Here is a 14,338-nt window from a genome sequence, read left to right on the forward strand (position 1 = left end):
CAACCAGTGACTAAACCAATGACCCTAGGTATTGGGTATATTAGATACAGGTACAGGATATTAGAGCTGGAAAAGGAATTAGAAAATGTGAATTGGAATATCATCGGTTTGGCTGAAACAAGAAGAAGAAATGAATCACTTATAAGTTGATCAAGTGGAAATCTGCTGTACATCAATGGAAACAGTGAAAGGAGTGAAGGTGGAGTTGGGTTTTGAATTTCAAAACAACATTTTGGAATTCAAAAGTACATCACCAAGGATGTCAAGACTAATACTCAAGATTTCTAAGAGGTACAAGCTAAAGATTATAATGATTTATGCACCAACATCGAGCCATGATGATGAAGAGGTTGAAGAAATGTACACCGAAACTGAGTCTTCTAGATGAGCAGAAAACCCACTACACTATTATTATGGGGGACTTCAATGCTAAGGTTGGAAAAAGGCAAAACAGCGCAGAAAGAGGAACTATAGGAAATTTTGGAATCGGTGAAAGAAATAGAGGTGAAAGACTTGTGGAATTTGCAGAATCTCAAGGACTGTCAGTAATGAACACTTTTTTCAAGAAAAGGGTGAACAGAAAGTGGACATGGAAGAGTCCAAATGGATTAACAACTAATGAAATCGACTTCATCCTTACTAACAGAAGATATATTGTGAATGATGTTACCGTCCTGAATAAGGTAAATGTTGGAAGTGATCACAGAATGATAAAATGTACACTTGATATAGATGTAGGAAAGGAAAAAACTGACTCGAGTAAATAATACAAAGGTATTTGAGATAACAGAGGAGGAGAAAAAGCAGTATGTACTGGAACTTAAGAACAAGTTTGAGCTTCTGCAGACTACTCAGGACAAAGATATCGACGAGGAATACTACAACTTTCTGAAAGTGATAAAGCCCAAGAAACCTATAGGGAAAAAGAAATCCAAAGAAGAAAAAATTAGTCAAGAAACACTTGTCATGATGAACAAGAAAAACACTGACAGGGAGAAAAATGAGTATACTGAGTTATGCAAAGCCATTAGAAAGAGACTCAGAGAGGACATAAGATTTAACACAAGAAAAGTAGAACAAACATTAAGGGAAAATAGAGGATTTAAATCAGCAGCCATGAGCAGTAATACAGAAAGAAAAATTATACTGAAACTGAAGAATAGCGATGGCGTACTTATAAACAGCAGAGAAGGCATAATTCAAATAGCAGAAGACTACTATAGAGAATTATACAAGGAGCGAGGGAATGATGCCAGCAGTGGGGAAGATGGATTGCAAAGTAGCAACACATACGATATACCCGATATTCTTCCTGATGAGGTAGAACATGCATTGAAGAAAATGAAGAATCAGAAAGCCCCAGGGGAAGATGAAGTTACTGTAGAGTTGTTAAAATTGGGAGGAAGAGACACAACACAAAAACTGGCAAGGCTCTTCAAAAAGTGCATTAGAAAAGATGTGACGCCTAAGCAGTGGAATAATGCAATCATAGTTTTTCTGCATAAAAAAGGAGATAAATCCGAAATTGGAAATTATAGACCAATTAGCTTGTTATCCCACATCTACAAGTTGTTCACAAGGGTCATTACTAACAGATTAGAAAGAATACTTGATGAGAATCAACCGAAAGAGCAAGCTGGCTTTAGGACAGGATTCTCAACTATGGATCACCTTCACGTAATATCACAACTAATGGAGAAAGCAAATGAATATAAAACACCATTATGCCTGGCATTTGTGGATTTTGAAAAGGCATTTGGCTTCATACCGCATAAGGCAATGTTTTGGGCACTGGAAAGACAAGGCATAGATACCCCATATATTATGATTTTGAAGAAAATATATGAGAGAAAGGAGTTCGACAAGGAGACACAATATCTCCGAAGCTGTTTACTGCTGCCCTTGAGGAAGCTTTCAGAAGATTAGACTGGTCACAGAAAGGAGTCAACGTGAATGGAGAGTACCTAAGCCATTTACGATTTGCAGATGACATTGTGGTCATAAGCCACGATCCCAAAGAATTAGAGGAAAATCTTAATCAGTTATGCACAGTTAGTAAGGATTTTGGACTAAAGATGAATATGGCTAAAACAAAAGTAATGATGAACAAGTATACCACAGAAAGGGAAATAATGATTGAAGGAGCAGTAATTGAAAAGGTGGAGTCATATACTTATCTGGGACAAGTTATTAGCTGTAATAATGATAAATGGCTGGAGTCAAGAGAAGAATAAATTTTGGATGGATAGCATTCAGGAAATATAGTCACATACTGAAGAGCAATATCCCAGTTTGTCTGAAACGTAAAATAATGAACCAATGTATACTCCCCACCATGACTTATGGAAGTGAAACTTGGGCACTCACCAAAAGAATGGAAGAGAAGCTGAGAACTACACAGCGAAGAATGAAAAGAATTATATTGGGAATCAGACTGTTGGATAAGAAGAGAAACACATGGATTAGGCAGCAAACTCAAGTAAAGGACATTCTTATCAAAACTAAAGAACTAAAATGGTCTTGGGCAGGACACATAGCTCAAAGACATGATGACAGATGGACTAAGAAAATAACAGAATGGTACCCAAGAGGAGCTAGAAGAAAACCTGGAAAACAAAAGTGGAGATGGATAGATGAAATTCATGTTTTTGGGTAGTAAATGGATGGCCAGTGCTCAAAACAGAAGGAACCGGAAAGTTGCTGGAGAGGCCTTCATCCTGCAGTGGATTGAAAATGGATGATGATGATGATAGGGTATATTTATACTGACTTAAACATACTGAATGAAAGAGGCCTAGGTTAGGAATGAATGGCATCAAAATACTCTTTTTAATGACTCCAATCAACTAAGTATATAGAAGACAAATAAAAATAAACAAAGTGCATTTACACATAAAACATAAAAAAGTGCATTTACACATAAAACATATTTACCCAAAATATAAAACTAGTAAAAACAGTTCAATTAAAGTGAAAGTGGGTTGAAAGCAGAATAAAACAAGGTAAAAAGCAAATGGTAACTATTAAAATTCCAAGATGCCTTTGTCAACTATAAAGTTCTTTACAGCAATGCTACAATACATAAAAAGACTGATAGAGTGGTTACCACAGCTGAATGGGAGGATCACATGGTTGGTGACTGTTCACACATCTTATGATGCCAAGTGAAAGCAAGATAAAAACAAGGTAACAAGCAAACGGTAGCTTTCGACATCCAAGGATAAACTATAAAAAGTTTTTTAGAACAATGCTATGATAAATAAATAAATACACTGACAGAGTAGTGGCCACACAGAACGAGAGAATCATGTGGTCAATAACTGTTTGTGCAAAGTTCTATGATACCATTTGTTATCCATCTGAGTTATTACCCATTCAGAAGTGTGTTCATGCATAGGCCTAAGTTATGAAAACAAATGGGGTAGTAGAAATGTATAGAGATTCCACCAACAGTGGCAGTACAGCTGTTATGTACAGCTGATCCCAATCATGTATACTTGATTGGAATCAAGTGAATATCTGATAATTGAAATTAATTATGCCTATAATTTCTTTTTTCTCAATGGGGAGAGTGATCTTCCACTCTTGGTATTCCAAAAATTTTCAGCCAGAGTGGACTCCTGCTAATCCACTCTCGAACAGAAGTCAAATGCTCATCCATGTGGTCTCGAGACAACTCGTGGTTTAACCCACATAACATTATGGTCAGAGCAATTTATACAAGGTGTGCCAATAAAGTTCCCAGAGTGGTGCTGTCATGGTCATGTTGAAAATAAATGGAAGTGGTATATTGCAGTTCAAACTTCCTGCAACAGATGGTGTTATAGAGATCGTCCAGCAGGCCAGGTTGCAATCAATCAGTTTTGTTAGTAGCATTAATGTTTCATGTCACGATGTTACAAAGCAGAGAGCAAATATCAAATTTTGCTTTAAAATGGAAAATCTGCAACCAAATTGTATGAAATGTTAAAAACTGTTTCTGGTAATGAAACATTAAGTCATATCAGTGTGTTTGAATGTTATAAGTGGTTCAAATACACCTCAGTCAGATCACCTTTACAAGGTGATCTGACTGAGGTGTATAAGGCCTTTAATGGGTTGAGCAAGCTGAATTCTGATGGGATTCTTCCTCTTGCTCAGATTAAGAACCTGAGGGGGTGCAGAACATCTTGGGTCATTGCAAACATGAGAACGTTTGCAATGACCCAAGAGTGGGCTTCTGTCAACTTCTCGAAATGAGGACAGAGTTGCAAAACTTTGGGGGAAACTGTGGCAAGAGATCATGGTTTGACCCTCAGAATGATGGCTGATGCATTCAGCTTGCTCAACCCATGGCCTTAGGCACCTACAAGGTGATCTGACTGAGGTGTATAAGGCCTTTAATGGGTTGAGCAAGCTGAATGCTGATGGGATTCTTCCTCTTGCTCAGATTAAGAACCTGAGGGGGTGCAGATTCAAATTGAGGAGAAACAGTTGTAGAATACATGTGCAGAAATTTGCCTTTAGCCAGCAAGTAGAACAGACTTTCATCTTTTGTTGTGGAAGTTGATAGCCTAAAAAAATTTAAGGCTGAGTTGGACAGGCATTTGGAATAAATGGAGGGGTGAAATGGGAGGTTTTTTTTTTTTTTTTGGCTGATGCTGCATAATAAGCTTGCTTTCTTGCATCATATGCCTCTACTAATGCTAATGCTACATGACAGAGGTAAATGGCAGAAGTAAATGAACTGAGAGTCCATAGCTGTAATAGTAATTGGAGGTGCCTCAGGTGTTTGCAAATTTAAGACCCCAGTTATTACTATTTTCTAGATTAGGGTAAAATCTTTGGAACATTTGATCTCTATTTGAACTTGGAAGTCAAACAGACAAGTATTTGACTTCCGTTCAAGAGAGGGATGTGCAGGATCCTCTTTCACTGAATATGGAACATGTCCATCATCCCAATAAAGTTCACATAACAGGTTGTACATGTCAGTCATACCACTGCCATTGGTTGGTATACATTTCCACCACTCCCCACCTGCTTTAACTGTAATTTGGGCCTACACATCAACCCAGTTTTTGAACAGGTAATAACACAGAGAAATAGCAGAAGGCATCAATGATATTGCACAAATAATTACTAACCACATACTCCTCCCCTCCCATTCTGGTACTGCTCCACCAGTCTACTTATTGTGGCATTGCACTAAAGAACTTTATGGTTGGCAAAGACTTCCTGGGATATCAAATGCTAGCATGTGTTTTTTACCTTGTTCTTCATTATATCCTGCTTGCACTTCATTATAATTGAACAGTTTTTACCAGTTTTATATTTTAATTGTATATATTATATTTTATATGTAAATATACATTTTTTTCATTTTATTTTACTTCTGTACACTTAATCAACTGGAATTATTAAAGAATACTTTTATGTCATTCATTAATTCTCAGCTCAGAAGGTCCCTTTCATACAATACATGCCAACTTCAGTCTACCAACACACCATAAAAGAACTACAGAAGATCTTAGAAGACAAAATCAGACAATTACTTCTGTCTGCTGAAGCTGTACCTATGGTTTAGTACCCTGAGTTCTCCATATGCCTCCTCAGATTTTAAGAAATTGAGAAAATTGAGGATTTCACATAAAAAGTTTGAGAGATCTGCAATGCCAGACCTCATCTGCCCCTTAAGTGACAAAATATAGCATGTACTCATCAGAAAGAAATCTAGAAGCTAGTGATTTAAGATCTCTGCTATCCTATGAATAGTGGTCTTAGAAGAAAATTTGTGTTGAACTTGAGTTCCAAGAATTTGATCCAATTCAGAAAAGAGTGTTAGCCAGAAGCAATAAATTTGCAATTGTACCTAAGACACCTCCAGTTACTGCCATAGCTATGTGACTTGAATCACTCTGTTGTTTACCTTTGAATGCAGTAAACAGAATCAGAGAGAAAATGGCTGTCATTCTTTATAATGCTCACCCCACAACATACAATCTTTACAGACAAAACAGTCTTACCACAACAATGTGGCTATGTTTTGTAGCCACTGCTTCTGTTCCCATTTCATTCTATTATTGATCTTTGTCATATCTGTTCCTGCTGCTGAGATTCCTGCACAATTTTAACACCTTATCACTGAGCAGTGTGATATTTCTTTCTCTTGGTTTTATAGTCAGTCTCTTCAATAGCCTTCAAAATAATCCTTTTAGATTTTAAATAATTTTGTATTTTAGAATTTTCAGTAAAATATATATTAGTTTTCTCCTATAACCCTGCATAGAAATGCACTATGAAAGGTTATAGGAGAAACTTTGCTCACAGTTTGCCCACGACCATGAAGATTCCAAAAAATGCAAGAAAATGTCACAAAGAAAATTTTTGACATGGCAAAACACCTTAATCTCGAGGTGGATACTGGAGATATGAATGAGTTGCTGGAGTCTCATAGAGAAGGCCTCACAATTAACAGTTTGTGTTGCATCCCTTTCTTCAATTTTGCACACACTGAAGAAATCATAGTGATGATGAAATCTCCAGCACCCCTACAAAGATCCTGTAACTCAAAACACTTAGGAGTCACAAAAGATTCCAATTCCAATGTCAAAAGAAGCATAAATGTCAGAGGCTTCATGATGTCACTGTTTGTCATAATATACTTTATGATGAAAAGAAAGCAATTCATCAGCTTTCTCTGAATGAATTTTTTCAAACAAGTTTAGTTTATCGGGTATGTACAGCAATTGTACAATTATACACAGTATGTACAGTAATAAATACAATTAATTCATAATTAAAAATATAAAATTATTCACCTATTTGGGGAACATATCTCAGCAAGTTACGAGTTTCTATGGGAATGTAATATTCAGTTAGTGTATATTTTCTGTTAATATGGTTTTTTCAAGATGGCACTATGTATATTAACTGAGCATTAAGTGTATATTATTTAGTGACATGAATATAAAGAAAAGAAAAACTGAAAATATTATTAAACCTTTAGGGATACGGAATATATTCCCCCCACATACTTTAAAAATCAGATTAGCATTAGTAGAGGCATATGATGCAAGAAAGCAAGCTTATGCAGCATCAGCCAAAAAAAAAAAAAAAAAAAAGTAAACAAACCATTAATGTGGAACATTTTTGAAATTATCATTACTTCTTTTTTTGAACACACACACAAACCTTTTGGGATAGAGGATATATCTCCTCATACCCTTTCTTAAAATGAAAAGTGAACAAATAATTAATGTGGATCACTTTTGAAGTTATCTTATCAATGGTCCTAAATAAATTTGCCATGATGTTTTTATATCCACATCACTAAACAATCTACAGTATATGAAATGTACTGTTATACACAAATTCCCAAATTTTCTGACTGTGTGCCAATGTCCCTATAGTTGGATAAAATACACTGTAACAATATGCTGATTTCAATCTCATGCTTATCTGCTGACAATAGTATCAGATGGATTTTATAAAGATAGCATACAGAGACAAAGATAACTGAGTGATTGTCTGGTTTGAATGAAGACAGCAGATTAATTACCCATATCAATAATTAGGTTTCCTAGCAATATCACTTGATCACAAATTAGAAAATCTGAAAAACTCCTGAACTCTGGTGGTTGTTGTTGTGAGATATTAATAACAAGGGCATATAACATTAAAATGTGTCTTTCTATGGTTCATCTGTTAGAAAGCTTAGCTTTCTAAGACACCAGAGCAAATTAGATGCAGGAATACACTGTATTTGCAGAACAAATGGGAAAAGTTCATCTACACTTAGAAAACTTTTGAACTTACCTAAAGGTGCAAGATTTCATTTGAGAAGCATGGACAGTTGTTTGAATGTTTAGTACTGAGCTGTGTTTGACACAAAGAGCACTGAGGAGGGCTTTCGCACATGAGTAAATGGAGGTTAATAAGATGTGTGTAGCCATGTTTTATTTGACAGAGGTTATTATTTCCAAACTCCATCTCTGCATCCATTTGAATTTGTATGCCTTTTGGATTGGTCTTATAATCTGTATAAGAAATTAGACAAAGAAATGGTGAAAATGAACTGGCCTGTTTGTTCACTTCCTTGGATACCAGAGTGGCCTGGTATCCAGCAAAAAGTTATTTCCATTTTCTGTTCTTGAAATTAGTGAGGTTGAGACCAGATACCTTTTAGTACTGGATGAGAAACATGGAAATTATTTCATACAACTAACACTGAACTAAGGGAATCAGTATAGATTACTGCAGGCCATAAGGAGAGATCATGTATTTTAACCAGAGCTAAATGAATTGCATATAGCTCAACTGTAAATATACTGCATTCAAGAAGTAATGCCACCAGGTCTAGAAAGGAAGGAAAAACAGCCGCTCCACCCACATGATTGTCAGATTTGCCACTATCTGTTTATATTTATCTGGATTCTGTGAAGCATGGGCAGCACACAGTTGTAGAAATTTATGATATGGTAATTCATTAAGATATTTAGTTCTAACTGGAGATCATTAAGATATTTTTAAATTCCAGTAAATTATTACTAGTAAGAAAATTGCTTTGCAGAAAAGTGTCAGGGATGTGTAAGAAGACTTAATATTTTAGAGCAATTGTCACCTGAGAAATAGTGGGAGTTCATTTGCTTCTATATACAAACTTTGCACTGTAGAAATTCTAAAGCTTGAATGGCTGTCTGAAGTGCAGTACGCAAACTCAACTGGTATAAAGTCAATGTGTGTATATACAGTAACATATGTACACTTATTACGCAAGTTGAGTTTTACGTAACTCGGGAATGGCTAATAAAATATTGCTACTATATCCCTGATATGCCAAAATTACAAAAACCCATAATAACCTCAGAAGAATGAAGAAAAATAGTTACATATTTTTTAATTAATCAGTTATGTTTTTTATATATTAGTTATATATATAGAAAAATAATTACATATTTTTAATTAGTTCAATTAAAAACTTTATCTGGGGGCAGCGGTGAAATAGCTGGAGTGGCACATGAGAAAAGAAAACATAAAAGGAAGAAAAAACGCATGTTGTACTATAAAAACTAAAAACTGATATGTATTCCGTAGCCTTGGTTATTATAGTCTACTTCATCGGTGCTGATCTTTTCACCATTTCTCAAATTCTGTCTTTTTCCTTTATTATTATGTTGACTGATGACACTGACAAATCTAAATTCCACACGATACTTGTTAATGTTTGACCATTTTCATACATCCTTACTATTTAATTTTCTGATCCAACTCTATCACTTTCCTTTTCTTGGTAGATTTACTAGTACCGCTGTCACTTATTCTCTTAGTAGGCACCATGATAACAGTCAAAATGAAATTTTCTGTAAAGAACGTCACAGGGTTAAGGCGGAAACACTGTCACCTCACGCAAGCTGACATTCTCGCATTTTACTAAAGCAACATTTCTTAAGGTCACTATCATCATAGGCGCCTCCGTAGCCAGGTGGGAAGGAGCAGCAGTGCATAGCACATGTTTCTTGATTAGACCGGGGTTCGAGTCCGTCACCACCAAATACGGAGGATGCGGAAAGGTCAGGAAATGACCACCGCATATCCCGGAGCAATATGGCCTTAGTTGCTAATGCTCCTAAAAACCAAATAACAACAACAACAACTATCATCATAAAACAATAAAACCAATTTGCAGTTTCTGTTAATGCAATCTATTGGGCTTTTCTGTTAATGCAATCTATTATAAATGGGTAGTAAAACTTGATCTTATTGCATTTGCGATAATACCAATAGCTGGAATTCTGTGGGTGTTTACGTTATTATGATGAAATATGTGTCCCCTTCACTGAAATCTTCAGTCATATAAAAAACAAATAAATTTTCTGAATCTTCTCTTCATTTCTATTTTTTAGGCTTGTTACTCCATATCTCACTTGTGCAATTTGTGCATGCATGCATGTTTGTTACTGACTGCTTTTTTTTTTTTTCACTGTTTTAAATTTTACAATTCTTATAAAAAAAAAATTGAGTAAAAAAAAAAAAAAAAAATTACGTAAGTCGGGAACTTACTGTACTTGGTATCGCATATACAGTCTTTTCTGACAGAATTAGAGAAAGTAGATTGCATGAAAGCAGATATGCCAAAAACCATAAACATAATCTTTAGGATAGGCATATCAAAAACACATGGGATGTGTTTTGACATGCCTATCCTAAAGAAAAGAAAGAACAATGGCTTTCATAATATGAGTATAATGCCTGAGAAGTGATCAGTTACATTTTCTGAGAATTTCTAACATGACAATAATCAATTATTTTAAATTAGCCTTACTGTTATCATAACTCTTTCATCACAAAAAAATACATGTCAATGGACACATTCTTTAAATCTTCATTTTCAAAGTTCCAATTTCAATAATAAATATATGATATTAAAAATATATATTAAAATTGGCTACTTTAATTATTACTAAAATTCTTACCAGTCCTAGGAGATATACACCACCTCCAACAACAAATGCAGATATTGCAGTTCCTAGCACTGCAAATACTGTAATGGATCCAATATTTTGAAAAAAATTACCCTTAAAAACAAAAAAAAAAAAAAGCATAAAACAATATCTCTTAGGAAAGAAAACACTTCACTGCACTGTTTATGCAAGAAAAATTTCATATACGAAAATAATATGAATAATATTGTTCCAAACCCTAACTGCAAGTCTTCTTCAGAAGATTTTAAGATGAGTGGTAAAATTAAAAGCTCTACTTACAGATAATGAGAAAATATAAAGAAATACATGAAAACACAGAAGATGAAGAAAGGTAACTGCAGCTAGATGAGTCCACGATCCATATATGATTCCCCCCCATCACTTTAACTTAATTACTTTCTTATATAAAATTTTCTAACATAACAAATGCAGTCATGTTTTTACTACTCATCATCAGTAAACAAAAAAGGGATTTATCCTACTTTGATCATAATAATCATCATCATCATTACTAACTCTTGATATAGCAATGTACCACGAGCTGTTCATAATCTAAACTTTTTCCAAGGTATAAATCACTTTTTACATCCTGGAAAAGTTAACAAGAAAACCTGGTGATAAAAAAAGCACATTCTTTGCAAATGAAATGGATATAAAAACAAAATTAGGAAACAGGGTGTTCATCTTAAAAGTAAATTGACGTTATTTGTATTAAGTGCAAAGCACTAACAAGTAATGGTCATTGGTGTAATTGTGTGAGGTCACTAGTGGAGCACGTTACTTAACTGGTGAATAAATGTCATGTTTTTTTTTTTTTTTTAGTAGAATCTTACTTGGAAACAAAGTCTTAAAATGAATTTCAACAAAAATGGGTTGAAAAATTCCCTGACATTAACCATTCAAGTAAAGCTGCAATTTTGCAATTTTCAAGATAAGAGAGTTTCATAAATGTGGATCAGTGGAGAAACAAGAAATGAAAAGGAGTGTTCTTATATATGGCACTTTAGACAATATTAGACAAACAATATTCAAATTTGCAATATCCAAACAAATATACAGGTCTGGAGGCCTCATTTTAGGAAGGATGAAGAGCTGCTGGAACAAGTACAGAGAAGGGCAACAAGATTGAATGAAACAAAGGGTTGCTCTTAGAAGAAAGGATTAAGTTTTGAAAATTACAGTGTCTGGAGATTAGGAACCTGCGAGGTGATCTGGTTGAGGCATATAAGGCCTTGAGGCACCTCTGTAGCCAGGTGGGCAGGAGCAGACCAGGGTTCAAGCCCGTGACCACCAAATACGGAGGATGCGGAAAGGTCAGGGAATGACCACCGCATATCCCCGGAGCAAGATGGCCTTAGTTGCTAATGCTCCTAAAAACCAAATAACAACAAGGCCTTGAATGGTTTGAACAAGCTCAATGCTGATGGGATTCTTCTTCTTCTTGCCCAGATTAATTGCCTGAGGGGACAAATTCAAATTAAGGAAAGACAGTTGTAGAATAGATGTATGGAAATTTGCTTTCAACCAGCAGGTGGTTGATTGCTGGAACAAACTTCCATCTGTCGTTGTAGAAGTTGACAGCTTAAATAAATTCAAGGCAGAACTAGACAAACATTTGGAGTGAATGGATGAGTGAAATGGGAAGGAGTTTGTTTTTTTTTTTTTTTTTTGGCTGATGCTGTATAAGCTTGCTTTCTTGCATCATATGCCTCTACTAATGCTAAATCTCTCCAGAGACTCAGCATTTAAAATGGGATATCATTTAGTTCAACTTATTTTGCTAAGAAAACACCTAAAGCTTTTTCCATACTAAATCCACAATGTGCAAAAGCTTCAGTTTCAGGCTAATGTTAAAAGATTATGGTACTGTTACTAGTTAAAAGTTTATCCAAAATTTCGGTACCATGAGGGTACTGAAATTTTGGATAAAATTTATTTCACTGATGAAGCATGGTTTCACCTCAGTGGCTACATCCAAAGTCAAAACTGGAAAATATGGACTGCTAAAAATCTGCACATTTTTTGAAAAATCCCCTTCACATGCCCAAAAAATCAATTTATCACTTTCTAATTATAAACTGATAAACTAAATAATTATTCAGTTCATCAAATTCAGTTTATTTATTGCACTGCACTGCTAAAAGAAAATGAGAGATATGTGGCTGGAACAGGATGAGGCAACATGCCATACCACATGATCAACCACTGAAATACTGAGTTTTTTGGGAATCGAATCATTAAGCAGCTCAAAGTGAACCTGAAAATAATTCAGCAGTGTACCTCAATACATTGCTGAATTATTTTCACCAGCTCTTTCTCAAATCACTTGCAACATAATCAAAAGAGTTAATTTATGTATTGTTAACAACAAAGAACACTGCCAGCATTATTTATAAACTTATTTGTTAATTAATCTGATAATAAATTGTATTTTCCTTTGATAATTTTGATCATTTGACAAAAAAAATGATCAAAGGAAAATACAATTTAAAATGTATAATTAAAATGAGTTTTACTTGTGAGTCTAAGACAGGATTTCAAAGATGTTTTGTAAATATCATCTTCCAAATGATGGAAAATAAAATTGGGTAAAGAAACTGGTGAAATAATGAACACTTCAACCTGCATACCAAGGCTTGGTATGTGTGTGGCTGATGGTGTCATAAGGACAGCATTAGAGGGATTTGCTAAAGTAGTACAGGAACCACCAAGAAACGTCTGGGAATAATCTCTAATTCTTTAAAAAATTAAAGGCAGATTACACTCAGTGCAAGTCGAAGCACTCATTATTTCACAAATTTTCATTTCTTGATATACCTGCTCACCATGCCACTAAAAGAATATATAAAATTGGGTACATTGATAGATTAAAGAAACTTCAGTAACGACTGACTGACCAGCTGGTATGCAAGACAGGAACAAAGTAACATATGAATCAAAGTATTATCTCTTGATATTTCAAAATCTACCTTCTTATGAATACACCTAAAGAGATTCAGATAACCTAATCTTTTATTTAAAAAATAATCAGAATGCTTAAAAAGAAAAAAAAAATAACTAGGAGTACGAAAAATATCATTTACCATATAAATACAAATGCTAATCCAATCCATTTATCAGAAAACAATCTAAGTAAAGAATGAGTTGGGCATTTGTTTGCTCTTTTTAAAAAGACCAATATTATTTCAATACATTAGGATTATAGAACTGATTTTTTGATTTTATTTCAACTTAATTTCAATATTTTTAGAAGAAAACAATCTTTTATCACAAATACCAAAAAGAAGAAAAAAATTCCAGTATGGAGTTAATGAAAAAAAAAATGGATAAAATTCTTTTAAATCAGAGTTGGTCAGAATAATGCATCACAGTAATGTTGGTAAAATGTGTGCATGTTCTAATAATCAATTTATTAGTTTTGCATAAAAAAAAGCAATTACCAATAATTCAAAATTAAGACAAATTCAATTCTGAATACATTTGTAAAAAAAAAAAAGTAATAATAATAATCCTCCACCCTTAAAAAAATTAAGAAATTTTTTTAAGATGAAAATTTAAAATAAAAAATTGTTAAGATTTAAAATTTAAAAAAATATTCTTTTAATGCAGACACCCCTATACCTTTTACAACCCAGAGAATCAGAAAACCAAGATTTACAAACAGTTAACCACCATTAGTCAAAGTTCACTGCCTTCTGTCCTATCCTACAGCCATCCTGTAATCCCCCCCCCCACATGGATCTTACCTATAACCACAGCATACTAGCTTATACAGTAACCTCTCAATACAGGACCAAATCAATTGCTTTGCTAAAATCAAAAGTCTAAATTATTTCCTACAACCAGATCATGAGCAGCATTTCCAGGTGATTTCC

At 34.4% G+C, this 14,338-nt stretch overlaps 1 protein-coding gene across 1 annotated transcript in view; it reads right to left on the reverse strand.

The window, feature by feature from the left end:
* The window catches only part of LOC150079090 (sodium/hydrogen exchanger 8-like), a 167,636-nt gene that overhangs the window by 114,602 nt on the left and 38,696 nt on the right, over positions 1 to 14,338 (reverse strand). Inside the window, exon 6 of the mRNA XM_090382203.1 lies at positions 10,455 to 10,556. Within this exon, the coding sequence (XP_090238329.1) occupies positions 10,455 to 10,556 (102 nt within the window). The remainder of the gene's footprint in view (positions 1 to 10,454; positions 10,557 to 14,338) is intronic.

The sequence above is a fragment of the Mastigoproctus giganteus genome, chromosome 10, assembly GCF_048544385.1.
Source record: "Mastigoproctus giganteus isolate SK-2022 chromosome 10, ASM4854438v1, whole genome shotgun sequence".
NCBI classification, from domain to species: Eukaryota; Metazoa; Arthropoda; class Arachnida; order Uropygi; family Thelyphonidae; genus Mastigoproctus; species Mastigoproctus giganteus.